Source organism: Orbicella faveolata, unplaced genomic scaffold (genome assembly GCF_042242905.1).
Source record: "Orbicella faveolata isolate gen_17 unplaced genomic scaffold, um_ofav_v1 contig_13, whole genome shotgun sequence".
Lineage (NCBI taxonomy): Eukaryota > Metazoa > Cnidaria > Anthozoa > Scleractinia > Merulinidae > Orbicella > Orbicella faveolata.
Genome location: NW_028301540.1, coordinates 31,069,275 through 31,084,172, shown reverse-complemented (window position 1 = coordinate 31,084,172; position 14,898 = coordinate 31,069,275). Strand labels below are relative to the sequence as shown.

General features: G+C 42.0%; 1 protein-coding gene across 1 annotated transcript; it reads left to right on the top strand.

The window, feature by feature from the left end:
* The first annotated feature begins 764 nt into the window (after positions 1 to 764).
* Positions 765 to 13,348, top strand: LOC110054287 (uncharacterized). The gene is made up of 9 exons (XM_020760663.2): positions 765 to 1,369; positions 2,782 to 3,071; positions 3,700 to 6,972; positions 7,602 to 7,724; positions 7,903 to 8,126; positions 8,852 to 8,967; positions 9,175 to 9,238; positions 9,383 to 9,407; positions 10,233 to 13,348. Exons 1-9 carry the CDS (start codon positions 1,263 to 1,265, stop codon positions 10,268 to 10,270), a joined length of 4,260 nt encoding a protein of 1,419 aa, XP_020616322.2. The 5' UTR covers positions 765 to 1,262; the 3' UTR covers positions 10,271 to 13,348.
* The last annotated feature ends 1,550 nt before the right edge of the window (positions 13,349 to 14,898 follow it).

Genomic DNA, 14,898 nt, shown 5'->3' with positions numbered 1-14,898 from the left:
ACTTGTGGAAATTTTGGTGAATGGAAATGCTGTGGCAATGTGGCTGAGATTTTCTGTTGGTCCATTGCTCTGAACCTTCACTCTTTAACTTGAAAGGTGGAACTTAGGGGGTCCAGGCAATGAAATCACTACTGGTATTTAGAAAGCATCTGAATGGACAGGCTAATTTGTGTACTATTCTTCTAAAGCACACCAGCAAAATGTAATAAACAGCAGAGGATTTGTGCAAGAATGAATGCATGGGGCTGGGGAAGAGAATGGGTCAAGACAAAACAGACTTCGCTATCACGGCTTATCACCCATGGTTGGTTAATTGTGCTTGCTCACTTACAAGAATATCACAAAGGAATGACTAAGAAAATATGAATGGAATTACTGAGAAAATCAGAAAGGAATACCAAGATTTCAAGAAGAAAATGAACCTCTGTGGACAGACTTATTTTCACTAGTCCTCATGGAAAATTATGGAAGGCTTCAGTAATAGACCAATTTCGATATATTAAAATTCAGCCTAACACAATAGACCTTAGCACAAGGTCTGGGGAATAAACCCCACAAACACTGTAATTATTCGCTAGAGCCTTGTACCGAGGTCTATTGTTTTAGGCTGAATTTTAATATATCGAAATTGGTCTATTATTTGGCACCAAAAAAAATTTAAGAAATTTACCACACGCTTGTTGGAAGTGAGATTGGGTAGCCTGTGGTCCATGTTGAGATTGACATTTTGTGCCTCAATTACCTACCAAAAGAAACCCATTCGATTTACGTCCCAGAACTTGTATTAGCGCGCCACTGCATGATGTAACACTTCTAACAACCAAAGCAAAAAGACATACACAGAGCTACAGTACGCGTAGTAATACGAGCCAGCGTTTTTAGACAATTTTTCAGCGGGCGACTTCCTCGAAAATAGAATGCGACACGCATTTCCAACATGGCGGTCTATTTCTAGCGGAGAACTGTGTCTTTTCACATGTAAATATAAGCATCTTTACATCACATTTCAAGAGCTTTGCCGGTGTAGTGACTTAAAAGAGTTCCTGATATCTCTCTTTCGGGAAATTATGCGCCGCAGATGGTCAAAGTGAGCGTGTGAATTAGTATCGGCCGTCGCGTAATAGCTGTGTTTGAATTCACTTATCGTCGCATGGATGTCCGCCACGGTCGATTCTATTGTTCGTTCTATGTCACGTTGTGAGATTCTTCGAGCCTTTGCTTCTACGCTCGATTAAGAAGATAACAACTGTTCATGGATTATCATGAGTGAAACAAGCGCCAGCGAACAAGCTATTAATGGGTCCAAGTGCATTGAAATTCCACGAGGTTGGAGCCGAATACTTGAAAATGGTGCCATTTTATACATCAGGTAAGCCAGCATGGCGAATTTAACTTATATTTGGTGTTGCTGAGTGCCTTAAGAAAAGGTTTACTTCGAGTGGAAAGTGTCAAAAACTTAACCCGTTTTGCTACTCGGAAATAACATTGTCAGTGTAAGAAAGCACGGGTATTGTTGTTACATTTTGGCGACGCTCGGTCGGGGCACGATAAACAAATTAAATTGAAGTATTTTATAGCGTGAAACGTAAAAAGTAATCCATAGCCTTAGACAGTGAAGAATTAATTTTTACAAAGCGATTCTGCTGCACCTTTTTTTCCGTACATTTGGAAGTTTTATTTCTTTTCACGGAAATTTTGTTCGATGTCAATTTTCTTTTCTATACATGTAAGGTTTCTCGATTCCACTCCAGCCATAAACTTATTAGCATTTTACTAAAAGCGTTTATGCGATGTTTCCAAAAGAAACCTTTTTTCATAATATTGAAGACAAGAATGGAAACTTTGTTTCGTATGAAATTGTACGTTTTCATCCAGCAGAAATATAAAACAAAAAACTTCTTTTACAAGCCCCCTCTGACTTAAACTTGAGAAATTTGTTTAAATTCCCGCCACAGAAAGCAAAACAGCAAAAAGGATCTTTTAGGAGAGAAAGGATTATACCACAAAGTAGCTCACAGTGCTTATTCTATTGAGAGATTAAAAGTTGCAAAACAGGTTTGTGGATCGATTTTTGGCAAAATTGTTGTTATGAAGATGCAAAGAACTCAAGTCAAGCCCTTTGGAAATCCAGAAAAAATGTCTCAATTTTTGTCTGTGTGAAGACTGACATTTTGTCGTGACAAGTAACACAACTGTAACAAGACATCTACATGTCAGAAAGGTTTGACATGTTAAGTCAAGACTTTGTTGTCAGGAGAATCCTTCACACAAAAAAATTTGAAACTTGGCTACAATGTTTCACTTGAATTAACATAATTGTTATTTTGGATATCATTTCAGTCACAATCACTGGCTGTAGGGTGTAAGAATAATGCAAAAGAAGTTTGAACATGATATGCGTAAGGCAAGCACTTTATAAGCTTTCTTCAGTGTTTTTCCAGCTTCTGAAGTAATTTGCCATCCTGGTGTAGAAATGTGTACCTGTTATGTTTGTGAAGTGTGTGCATTTTCTCTGTGACATGACCTAAGTCACCAAAAATTGTCTTGAAAGTCAAAGAAAACCTCAGAATAATAGATTACGAAGGTAGAAAAACATCAAGGGTATCACAGTAAACTCATAGGAAGGAGGACAGCTTTGTGGGAGGAAAATTGGAATTGACTGAAATAAACCAACAATAACATTTTAGAGTTATTGCTTAAACTGTACCATCCAGGGCATAGCCACCTTAAATTAAGGTGTTAAGTATACAGCATTGCTCAAAGATATCCATTGTTCCTCAGCCCAAACAACAGTCGACTAAGGTCGCTGGATCATGTGATTGAGTATCTCAAGACTGAGGGGACATGTAAATGTGGGCTGGAATGCCCCCTCTTTATTTACAAAGTGTTCAACTTTGATGCAAGAATACCAAGCAAGTTAATTCCAGTCAACAGCAGGCAAGAACCTTCACAATCAGGATGCAAACACTACACTTTAGACTATTTAGACGTTCAGCAGCCGTCAGAGATTGCGGTAAAGCAACCTAATGATGTCAAATTGCCGCCATTTTCAACACTGGCCCAAAAAAGAGGTACTGTTAGTAATTTTACTACATTTTCAGGGGTTCCATGGGGATGGCGGAGCATATTTTGAACTGGGGGGGACCTTACAAGCGAGCACCAGAGGCGCTAACTTTTAGTGGGTGTGGAGATACTTGTAAAATTATTATTTCATGCATTTTTTGCTTGAAATTGGGGGAAAGTGGTCTTCTCCCCCCCCCCCTCCCCCTCCCCCCACCAAGCTCTGCCGTCCCTCTTTCATTAAGGGCCGCGCACCAGGCAAATTGACCAGCTGTGAGGATGATTTTGCCTGCCTGTGTTGACCATCTAGCGGTACCTTTTTCTTACAAACAAGTTTAGTTCAAATAGTTTTATCCACCTGTGAAAACCAGTTACCCTCCTGAATGTTAAAGAAAACCCTGCATTTTGCTGAACTTTACCTAGCAAAACAATCGTACCAAGCACAAACAGACTGTTTAAATGTTATGATTATCCCACTGTTTCAAATTCAGTCCTATTTCAATTCTGTGTCTTTTCTTCATCACCAATAGAGTTTTATCCACAATCTTAAAGGCTATCAACTAGGAGTTTGATTTTTAGATAGAAGAACTAAAACATAAGACAAGTGCTAAAACTTGTTTTTGGGTGGTTATTTCTCAGGCCCAGGAAGACCACGAAATCCCTTGGCCAAGTCACGGAGGGTTAGTGTTCGGAAACCTGATGTTGACCGGCCAACGTCCCCTCTTCACAACATCCCATTGCCTGTACCAAGCTCCATCGTCAACAGTCCTGTACAGAGTGTACCAACCAACATTGCTGTTGAACAGGGGCCACTACCAAGTTTTGCGACTATTGTTAGCAGTTCTAAACTCTTTAACCCTGGAGCAGGTCTAGGGAGCACTTTGTTGACAAGTAGCACTGTAACAAGTGCAGTAAACAGCTCTCCTTCAACGGCAACGGCAACGACATCACAGTTATCAAAGACAATCACTGTCACAAGCACCATTGCTGTTAGTTCGTCAGCTTCTTTTAATAGCCTAGCATCTACAGGGCAGGTAGTGACAGAGGCTTCAAAACCTACAGCTTCTGTTACAAGCACAGCAACTGTCAGCTTACAGCCTACAGCAATGATTTCAGTGACTTTACCATCAAAAAATCCACCAGGAGGTACTTTTACAAAATGTCCAAATACATCAAGTGTCTGCACAACAAGTGATTCATTGACCACTTCAGCACCAAGCAAGAATGACCCTATCAAGGAGACAATAAGTGTTTCAAGTTCTACAACGTCAGTAGTGTCGACAAGTATTACAACAATCCCAATCACAAAGCAAGATGTGAGGTCAGTTCCCAATGTAGGCAAGCTTCCGAGTGTCAAAATGAGCCCTAAAGCGGCTGCACCTCGCCACAGCAAACCAACAAAGTCTTATGGACCCAGGAAAACTGTTGCAGCCACTCTCAAAGCAGCTGCTGCTTCAAAAGTGCCGGCTGTATCATCAGAAGCAACAAGGGCAGGACTTGATAGTCCTCTTCAAAGAACGCAGGTTGTAGCAACCACTGCAGCTGTTGCTTCCTCCATGAAAGGTACAGCCAACAGTGCCAGCAAACCTTCATCTCAAGTGCTACCTACACCATTTGTCTCAACCACTGTACAAGCACCCGCATTATTCCACAGTGTGCTGAAAGACCCAATCATAAAGGAAGAGGGGCGTGCTGTTTCTTCGCCGAGCACCACTGTACCAGGTACTAATACAGTGCATGCCACACCCAGTCACACAAGGGGAACTCAACCAGTTAGTAGTGCTGCTGCCCGTAGTAAGTCAGCAGTGAGCAAAGAAATCACGCAGGCTGCAGCAGTGTTGGCTCCAAGTGTTAAGACAAGCCATGCAACACCAACTGTACCACAGCATGTATCAGCTCACAGAACTCAGCCACCAGTGACAGGATACTCTCTTGGGAATACAGCAAGTGGTCTCTGTGGTCAAGTTTCCATGCCTAGTAGTACCAGTCAACAGCAGATTGTCCAGGCTGCCTCCGTGGCTCAAAGTCCAGCTCAGATACCATCGTCAGTGAGTGCTTACGGACAGGTGCAAAATACAGTTGGGTCCTCACAAGTACCATCTCTGCAGATCGCAACTTCCCAAGCACAGGGAGGTGTCTTCTTTCAAGGAAATGGAAATCAAGTATTTCAGATGAATGTGGACTCCAGCCAGTTGAAGGGAGCATATCAGCTTCATGGTGCATTATACCAGGGGGCCATCCCGGCAACGTTCATTGCCACAGCTAATGCAAACAAGGCTGCATCACCTAATACTCCAGGGGTGGTCCCTCAAGCTATGTACCCTACCAACCCATACATGCTTGGTATTGTGATGCCTACAGCAATAACCCAGGCAAACCAGTCAGGCCAACCGGTGCCAACAACAGCAACATCTCCATCGGCAACAGCTGCTGCGGCCGCTGCTGCTATTCCAGTGGCTTCATATTCCTACAACAATCAAAATGCTGCCATTGCAGCTGCTTTTGATTCATTTGTACCTATCGCTCCAGCTGCATCCCCAAGGTTTTCCCAAACATTGGCTCATTTGGCGAGTGCTTACACCCCGTTTCTGCCAAGGGTCACTGTTCCAGCAAATGCCCCTGTACAATTTGCTGCACAGAGGATGGTGCCAATGACTGCCATACAGTCACAAACAGGTGGAAGTGGACAAATGGGACCGACGGTATTAAACCTTGGAGACTATGCTGTCAAATACCCAATAAACACTGTAAAACCTGGCTCATACAATTCTCAACCCTCCACTTCAAGTAACGCTGGACCAGCTAACACCCATCCTCAGACAGCTGTTGTTGCTGCAATGCCATATGTCGCATTTGGTCAAATCAACCATCCCCGATTTCCATTTTCTGTGAATTTTGCAGCTCCTAGTGTAAGTACAGGTCCTTCTGTTACATCGTCCTCACCATCACCAGCTTGCAGTCTTGTTACATCTGCAACTACGCCTCACCAATATGGGGCTGGTACTAACACAGATTCCCATGCTGCAAGTGCTGTCCTGGGGTATGTTACAATGCCATTCAATACCAACCACACAGGCACAGGTCACTCTTTGTCCACCCCTAGCCCCCACCCTGGAAGTGCCTTTTCACCTCCTTCTAGCCATGGCATTGCTAGTCATGGTAATCAAAAGATGGATGTACCAGGCCCGGCCCATCACCTGCCACCTTGGGTTGCAACCAAGAGTTTACCTGGAGCAACTAATAAACGAAGATGCAGCACCCCAGATAACAGCAGCTCAGGGTGCTGCAGTGTACAAAATTCGTGTGCATCATTTTCTGTGTCGTCCAGTAGAAGCAGTTGTATGGAAGTCAGTGCATCGTCTGCGACTGCTTTGAGAACATCAAGCTCAAGTAGCAGTCATTCACCTAGACATGCAAGTGTAACATCCCCCCTGAACTCACCATTACCAATGCCCAGCCAGGGGCTTTCTGGATGCCGCGGGTCACCGAAGGGTGATTCACCACTGGCAAGTAATAAAGGCAGTGTAGACAGCATGCCTTCTCGTGTTCAATCGTTTAATGCAGTTGAAAGCCATCCGGTGAAAACATCATCTGAAATGGCTTGTACACTAAAGAGAACTTACAGTGATAACAATGAGCAAACTAAAAAGACAAAGTACAATGAGTCGGCATATTATGAAACTAATCCTCTTCTAGGGCTGAAAAGGTCTTGTGAAGCCATAGAAGCATATTGCAGCCCAGAGCGAGATGATGATGATGATGATGATGACGAGGAAGATTCTATTGATGATCCTGCGGTGTTAAAAAACGAGGGATCCTCCCCTGAAAACAACCAGTCAGGGGAAGGGATTTCAAACAGCAAAAAATGTAGCAACTTAAACAGTTGTAATGAGAGTGATGACCGACGTAGAGGTAAGGGAGTTAACTGCAGTTTCTCTCCAATTGTTAGGTTTGTAATAAGACAAAACCAGAAGACTGTATCCCTCAAAAGTGTCACATCCTTTAGGTATAGAATTATTGAAGGGAAACAGGTAATTATTCATGCTAGAATGATTGTATTTGTGGGTTGGGAGTGAATCAGCACGCGTGAGAGCCAATAGAAACAGGCACTCTGGCTGAGAGAATAATCGAAGCTAGCTATGATAAGGCAACAAATTTGTGTTGTGTGTATTCATCCTTGAACACAAACTACGTTATTGCGTAATAGATCAAACACGAAAGACCGTGTTTGACCACATTTCCCAACACTGAGAAGAGAGTTGAAAATACGGCGCATAGTGGAGTATAGCGGAGAAATAAAATCGTAAAAAATCTATGCTAATTAAGGTCATGGTCATGATTTCCTTTCTTAAACTCGATGAATTAAGTTATGAGTTTGGGAAAGTAGAGTTCATGAAACCAGGAGTTTGAGAGAGGCTGATAAAGAGCGTTTGTACAACAGCACCTAGCAAAAACAGGCTTTCGTTCAAAGTAAGCTAGTTTAAGGTGGCAGGATTCTTTTGTAATTTTGATAGATGTTGTTTCCTTTGCACTGTTTACAGGAAACCCCAAGTCCAGAGATGAGCGATCTGTCTCCGGTGAGAATGAGCCAATCAGTAACAAGCGCCAGTCTCACTCGCTTTATAATGGAGATGTGTCGCCAAATCAAAATGAGCCCGCACGCGGTAAGGAATGAAGCAGCTTGCCGTTCGTACGTTACTTTGTGTAATCCGCGTCAATCTTCCCCAATTTCAGCCATTCTTGTTTCGTGTTTCTCTGCCTTAACATAATCTTCAACCAGTCACTGAAGCGGAGAATATTTTATCCATATCTATAACAATGGTTTTGTTTCCAACGTTTTAGTGCAAATGGTCAACCAGAGCGCATATCTACCACTCAAAACAAATCCCGTAACATCCAACACGGCTAATAACCAGGAATGTCTTAACCAGCCGCCCGTGTCCATCGCAAGACCTCAGTTTGATATCGGTGATATTGTTTGGGCGCAGGCCCGTGGCCTGCCTTCATGGCCTGGTAAAGTGGTGGATGCAAGCGAGGTTGGAAAGGCGAGACCCGATGACGGAAAGGTATGTCAATTTCCGTAAACCTGGATATTTTAAATATTCCAGTCTCGCTCCATTTTGCAGTTGTCTGCTCAGTGACCTGGCCTTTGAATGGCAGCGAGGCTGGAGGTGACCTTGTTTTGATACAGACCTCACTGCTTTTGTTTTGTAAGCAAGTTGTTCTAATGCTAACTAGATTCATTTACATGACCAAAGCAGAGAGGTCTGTATCAAAGCAAGGTCACCTCCAGCCTTGCTTACATTCATGGGCCGGATAACTAAGCACCCAACTGCAAAATGCCCTATTTGAGGTCTGCAAATAAGTCAAAATCTCGCCATTTACATTGAAATTTTTCATTCTATAATTAGTCAAATTGATTTCATTAAAGATTCAGGGATTCTCGTGTTTACTCCATTTTAGATAAAACAGATTTTTACCGCGAACTGGTTTTCAGGAGTCAACGCTCTGCGGTTCCCCGACCGTAATTCTAATTTGGTTTTTTATTTTTATTTTATTTTGCTCAAGAGTTGCTATTACTTTGCCAACCGACATCTGATAATGTAGTCTTTTCCAGGCTCTCGGTTTGTGGGGTGAGCGAAATGGGAACGAGGCGAGCGCGAGAACGAGGGGGGGGGGGGGGGGTCCGGAGAACAAAGCGCCCTTTCTCGCCTCAAGCCCCTCGCGTTTTTTCCACCCGTTCTTCGCGCCTGGAGCAGGCTACTAATAATGCGATTTGTTTTCATTACAGCGTTGGGTGATGTGGTTTGGTGATCATACATTCAGTCAAGTTGAAGTGGACAGACTCAAAACACTCTCTGATGGACTGAGAACACTCGACGATAAAGCTCGCAAGAAAAAATACAAGTAAGACGAATACACCGGAGAAAAGGCCAATTTGAAAGTCTCGGTGAACAGTGCATAATTTGAAGTCCTCCTAATGTTGATCAAAAGAACTCCAAAAAGTTTCCGAACTTTTACTAGACTGAAAAATCACGACCAACTAAACAAAACACTGCGTCCAAACGCGAAAATTTGACTCCGTATTATAATTTTTATTTCCTATTTATTTAGAGCGAAGAAGGTAAGGATTGGCTTGGAGCAGGCCATCAGTGAGGCTTTGGAAGCTCTCGAATTGGTAAGCACACTTCAAATCGAAGTAAATTTTCTCCTTTGTTTGTTTTGCATTTTTTGTTTTCATAAACGATCTTTCTGAATTTTAGCGAACGTCAGTTTTAAGTGGGTTGATTGTCAAAACTGTTTCTTGTCTTTTATTTTTCAGAGAGAGCGACTTCGAGGGAGACAGGGTGAGTCAGTCCTAAGCTTTCAAACGCCATTAAATTTCCTACTTTAAAGGAGCTCAGTCACGGTTTGCGCATATTGAAAAGTTTAGCCTCAATTTTTCAAATTCGTCGTTTGTAATCCGTGTTAATCTTCTCCATCCTTTGCCATCCTTGTTCCTTTATGGTTTATCATTATCTCTTTGGTGTTTTTCTATCTTATTAAACTGTTATTTTCAGGTTTCCTCCCATTTAAAGGAAATTTTGTATGTGGCCAAAATAACTCAGAATACCGTGACTGACCTCCTTTAAAAACAGTAGTCTCCAAGTGGCCTGTGCTCTAAAGTCGGTTGCTTTGTTTCTCACTGTCAACATGTGGCGAAACTGAATCTGCAACACGGCGATAAATTTGAAATAAGATTTTAAAGAATTACCCGTCGTGGTTCACGTTCTCCAGACAACGCAGACTTTGGACATTTCACGTTGTTGTTTTGCAAAGGACGGCAAAGAAATGTACCAGGAATTATAACGCACTTGCACAGCCATTGTTCTGCTCGTTAAGCCTTTTGCTTAGCGACTTTCTCGTTGCCGTTGTCGATCGTGGTTTTCGTAAACTCCCTATTGATATGGTCACGTTACTAGACTCAGTGAGAGGTTTATTCTCGATATTTTAACATTCAGCTTGGTATTGAGGCTTAGAAGACACAAAGAAGGGGAATTGCATGACATGTTTATTCATATCTTTTGTTTGTGTCCTCTAGGCCTCACTATCAAGCTTAATTTTAATACGTCGAAATTGACAAATGGTTACCTTTATTGTGCAGTCACGTGTTTTCTGTTTTCTTTTATTAGCGGCCAGATCAAAAGCCAAGAAGAAACGCATTAGATGACGTCGCAACTGAGAACTGAATGTCAGTAGTGTACTCTTTGATGTGGCCTACCAGATACCCTGGGGGAATTTGTGGTTATACAATATAGATGTAGTAATATATTGCTATAAATACTAAGTAAAATAGAAAGTTATAGGGTATCCTGTAAGTATTTTCAGACAAATTACTTTTTATCTAGCCATTTTTCAGGGAGAGGATGGTAACTGCTCTTCTCTCAGTTGAATTTCTGTGATTTACAGAAATTTAGCTCTTTTTATCACTGTAAAAATCGCCAGCAAAGTTAAAGTTATCACAGAACCATTCACTACTGCCCCTAAGGTAGAACTAACCAATCAGCTCGAAACAGGAAAATCTTTCCGCCGTCAAGAGCGGGAAAACGTGTAACCGGCGAAAAACTCGGGAAAATCCAGTGAGCCAAAATATTGTTTCGCTCCTGATTGGCTGAGAAGATGACGTGTTCGCTCTGATTGGTTAAATGATGCTGCACGAGGTTCTTGAACCAGGCACGAAGCTGAGTAAACGAAAGAAGCAAGTTTTTTATCGGATTACTTCAAGGTCTAGAAAACCAGGCTCTCTGCATGACTGGTGGCTCGGCGAGCAGTCATTAGGAAGGTTGATAGGGTGCGAGGAAAGCCTTTTAAGCAAATATAGACTTGTATCACTACTTTCTTACGTTTAGTCGACATATTTTTCCATCATCAACTGGCACACCTGAAGTTTGGTTCTTTTTCTTCTCCATGCCGAAAGCATTTATCCTTGCCTAAAACGAAACTTGAGCTTCCGAAATCAATAGTGGAATTTTGATTATCTGAAACGTTTTGGTTTAATTATTTTTTTCATGTAAGGTCACGGTCAAACCTTGAACTTCACATGAGCCGGGACGTAAAGCAAAGGAGAAAACTCTATAGCTTTTTCTTATTTGCGTTAGGTTCGGCTTGTGAGAAGTTCGACGTTCAAAGACCATGGCCTAAGTAAAACTAGCTCAGTACGCTCCCCACTGGAACGCGATGCCTTACACCCAGTGGTAAGGGCGGGAAAAGCTGCACCAGCGGTTTTAGTTTGCCTTCTAATTGGCTAAAATATAATATCTCGACCCTGATTGGTTAGGAGATTTTCTTTAACCAGCTGTAAAGCTAAACAAACAGTTAAGCTACCACAAAATTATTTTCGAAAATCAAGGGAATAGTCTATACAAACCAGGTTTTACAATTCGTTTCGGCGTAATCTTTCTATAATTTGTGATTCGTGCTACTTTGAGGCTTCTAAAGGTTTTTATTCCCGGCGAAAGAAAGGTTTATTTTGACATGTTCACTAAATGGACAGCCTTTTTCGTTCTCAACATTTGTGACATCAGTGACGATTGGGCAACTAAACTTTCGCTCATTATTCATCTATGGAGAACACTTTTTTTTGCCCACGACACAACAAAACAAAGTGGTGCAACCGCTCGCCATTTCGTGGTAATTCCCAAGCGTGAAAAGAGAGATAAAAACTGGCTGACAAGCAAAAATTACCTTTTTTTTCGCAAACCTTTTTTCTAAGTTCGCGCCCGATAACGTGGTACATGTTGTTGTGTGTTCCTTTTTCGTGTCATGGCCTACAGAGCACGTCTTTGACATTGTACGAAATCGTCACTACGTCACGTTGTATTACATTTCAATCTATGTGCTCTATCTAGTTATAACAACACAACCTCGTTCCTAGAACGAGGGGAGAGGATTTTGGATACGAAGTTGATGAGTGCAAATCGTATTGTGTGTGTGTTTTTTTATTTCTTTTCAATCTTTCGATGTAATTTATTTTGACCTTTAAACGTAAGAGCGATTAAGAGTTGTGTGTTAAGTTTCCTTTCGATTGCTTAGTTAAGCCTGGTTTTCACTAGCGACGCAAGCACAAGCACAAGCACAAGCGCAAACACAATAATTCTTCACCGTGAAAACGGCGTTGACGCAGGCATAAGCACAAGCGCAAGCACAAGTACGAGGATCAAAATTTTCCTTTTTCTCGTTCTTACGCTTATGCTTGCGTTTGCGCTGCAACAAGTGAAAACGACAGGGATATTTACCACACGTGGTTATGTTTGGCTAATGAAAACACTGGATCCAGATTACCTCGCGCCTAAACAGTTTGGAAGGTTGGGGTGATTTTGCTTGTGCTTGTGTTGGCGACGAATTTCGTTTTCACTTGGGTCATCCCTATTGCTTGCGTTTGTGCTTGCGCTTGGGGTAGAGGAAGGGGCTGGTTTTTAACTTTTCGTAGTGGGAGGGGTAATAAATATGTGCATTGGAGTACTGTTGAGCAGTCTTAATAGTAAAACGTGCACAAAGTAGATCGATGATTCTTTGTTAAAATGTTAGGTGTAAATAGTTTATCATCCTTACCCATTCAGCGCAAACTTTGTGCAGCATCCATTTTCTCCTCTGAGTATCAAGAGCCAGACATGTGTGTTAGGAGATTAACGCAGCTGATCAGGTTTTTGTGGATGAGGAATGTGTGCTAGTCAGCCCTAACTTGGGTCCTCGCGTTACGGCTTTCTACACTAGCCGCAACTTGAAGTCGAAGCCAGAAGTTGTTGCTATCAAAACGAAAGTAAATATATTTTGTTGGCATTTTAGCAGCCGTGAGCCTATGGAGGCAGGTATTTCCGCCTGTGCTAGAAGCAGCAGATGGAAATAAGTCGGCGTTCACAAAGCTTACAATACGCCGGTGAAATTTAACAAGCGTGACGTGACGTTCCAAGGAGGACAGTATGTCACGCAATTAACGTGACTGGTCAGTTGGGGAAATTTTTTTTTAACTACGATAATTTTTCCCCAGCTTATACTATGAAAAATGTAAGTGAACCATCTAGGACAACTTGCATGTTAATATCAGGGCAAAAACGAGTGTGTAAATTAGCAGGGATTATTTTTGTAAGGGAACTAGCCGTGTATATAGCTGTAATTAAATTTTCCACCTGTACTAATGTGTTGTCGACTTGGGTGTAGATCGCAAGTCGAGCACTTGACTTATTGCGTTTCTCAAGAAGTTTACGGCTGCTGATATCAATTTAAAATTAAATTAAAATGTTATACTTGAGTCGTTTTCTCGTTGTGTCTCTGTCTAACATTCGTCCTCTAGAATCAACTGGTCTGAAAATTTCGCTCTCGTTTGAAGCTCGGTAAACTTTGTATGATTGCCCGAACTGTGGAATGCTTCGTCGAAAAGTATTAAAAACGACACAGTGGAAAACAAATTCTCGTTCTTCCCTCAATGAAGAGACTTGAAAAATACGAATTAGGCTTGAAAAATACGATACCTTGCGCCATCGGTAGGGTTAAAAATCTGGCCAAGTCAAACAAGCATTCGGGGTAAAATTCATATCCATGTCATCAGGAGCCCTAAACAATCAACCCAAGCTAAAAAGTGGTAGGGCAGTGGCCCTCCCCCTCTACGGTCCTTGTAAAGGACGCGAAGATGTTTGGCATTCCCGGTGTTATTGATTTGTTCACCTTACTCCACGCCCTGAATGAAATAATTTACATGACATAAATTATTTCTCAAGACGTTCCCCTCCTAGTAAGGCGGTTTCGCGTGCGACTTCGACAGTGACTCACCTTCCACCACCATCGCGGCGTCAGCTATCCTAAGGGTTGGGGTTCTCTTGGCATATAAAAATGGTAATATCTCAAAGGAAGAACCTCTACCCCAACCGCCAAAACCACCAATGGAAAGCTGAGCACGAGGTTTCGAGACTAAGGGGCTTTCTACGCATGTTCGACAGAGCAAGGCTTGGTAGGAAATCTAGGGGTCTGGGATCGACATTGTACGTTGTTCGTGCCAGCACCTGATCACTTCATGCTGGTGTGCAGTATTCTCGTGAACAGATGAATAAGTCATTTCCAAGTTGCCTTTTACCTCTGTTTCCAAACGAATCGTCGTGCAAAACTTTTCTTATGAAAATGAATTTGATTTGTATAAAAGTAAACTTACAGATGAAACGCATTTTTAGAACAATAGTTTAGCAAGAAGACTCTTTGAGGTCTACTCGAAAATAGCCTATTCGCTTTTTTTTTTTTTTTTTTCAAGTGGTAGCTAAGGACGGTGAAACTCCGTTAATACGGTCACCAAAGGGCCATGAGAATTTGGCCTTATTAACGGGGTTGGGCCTAATTTCATGATAAGTCTAAATAAGTGACGTCTTAACAGATACGTCAAAATTGCACTTCGTGCAACTCAGGAGTGCAACTGCTCTTTAACAAGCATCCGGAAGGCAGATACAATTAAAAAAACACTGAAACTTGAATCAGTACATACAATATTAACAATGGAAAGATGAACATAACTGGTTTGAGTGGCCGTAAAAGCGAGGTAAAATTATAAAGGATTATTACAGGTTGGGATTTCAGAATGTGGCCGCTGGCCGTATTAATGGGGTGGCCGAATTAACGGGGCTTCCTTATAGGAAAATGTATGAGCATTTCGCCGGGACAAAAAAGCTGGCCGCAATAACGAGGTGACCGTAAGGCGGAGTTCCACTGTAGTAGAAATCTTTCTTTTGTTGAATATCGTCTTTGTTGCCAAGCAGACAATATGGACCACTCAATTTTTTTACTCGCTTTCGTATTTTTACTTCTTGTATTTTTTTC

Bases quoted from the DNA above. Each gene is read 5' to 3' on its own strand.
- LOC110054287 (XM_020760663.2), top strand. From the start codon at position 1,263: ATGAGTGAAACAAGCGCCAGCGAACAAGCTATTAATGGGTCCAAGTGC. The intron at 6,973-7,601 runs GTAAGGGAGTTA...CACTGTTTACAG, and splicing joins GAGTGATGACCGACGTAGAG to GAAACCCCAAGTCCAGAGAT. The intron at 9,239-9,382 runs GTAAGCACACTT...TTTATTTTTCAG, and splicing joins CTTTGGAAGCTCTCGAATTG to AGAGAGCGACTTCGAGGGAG.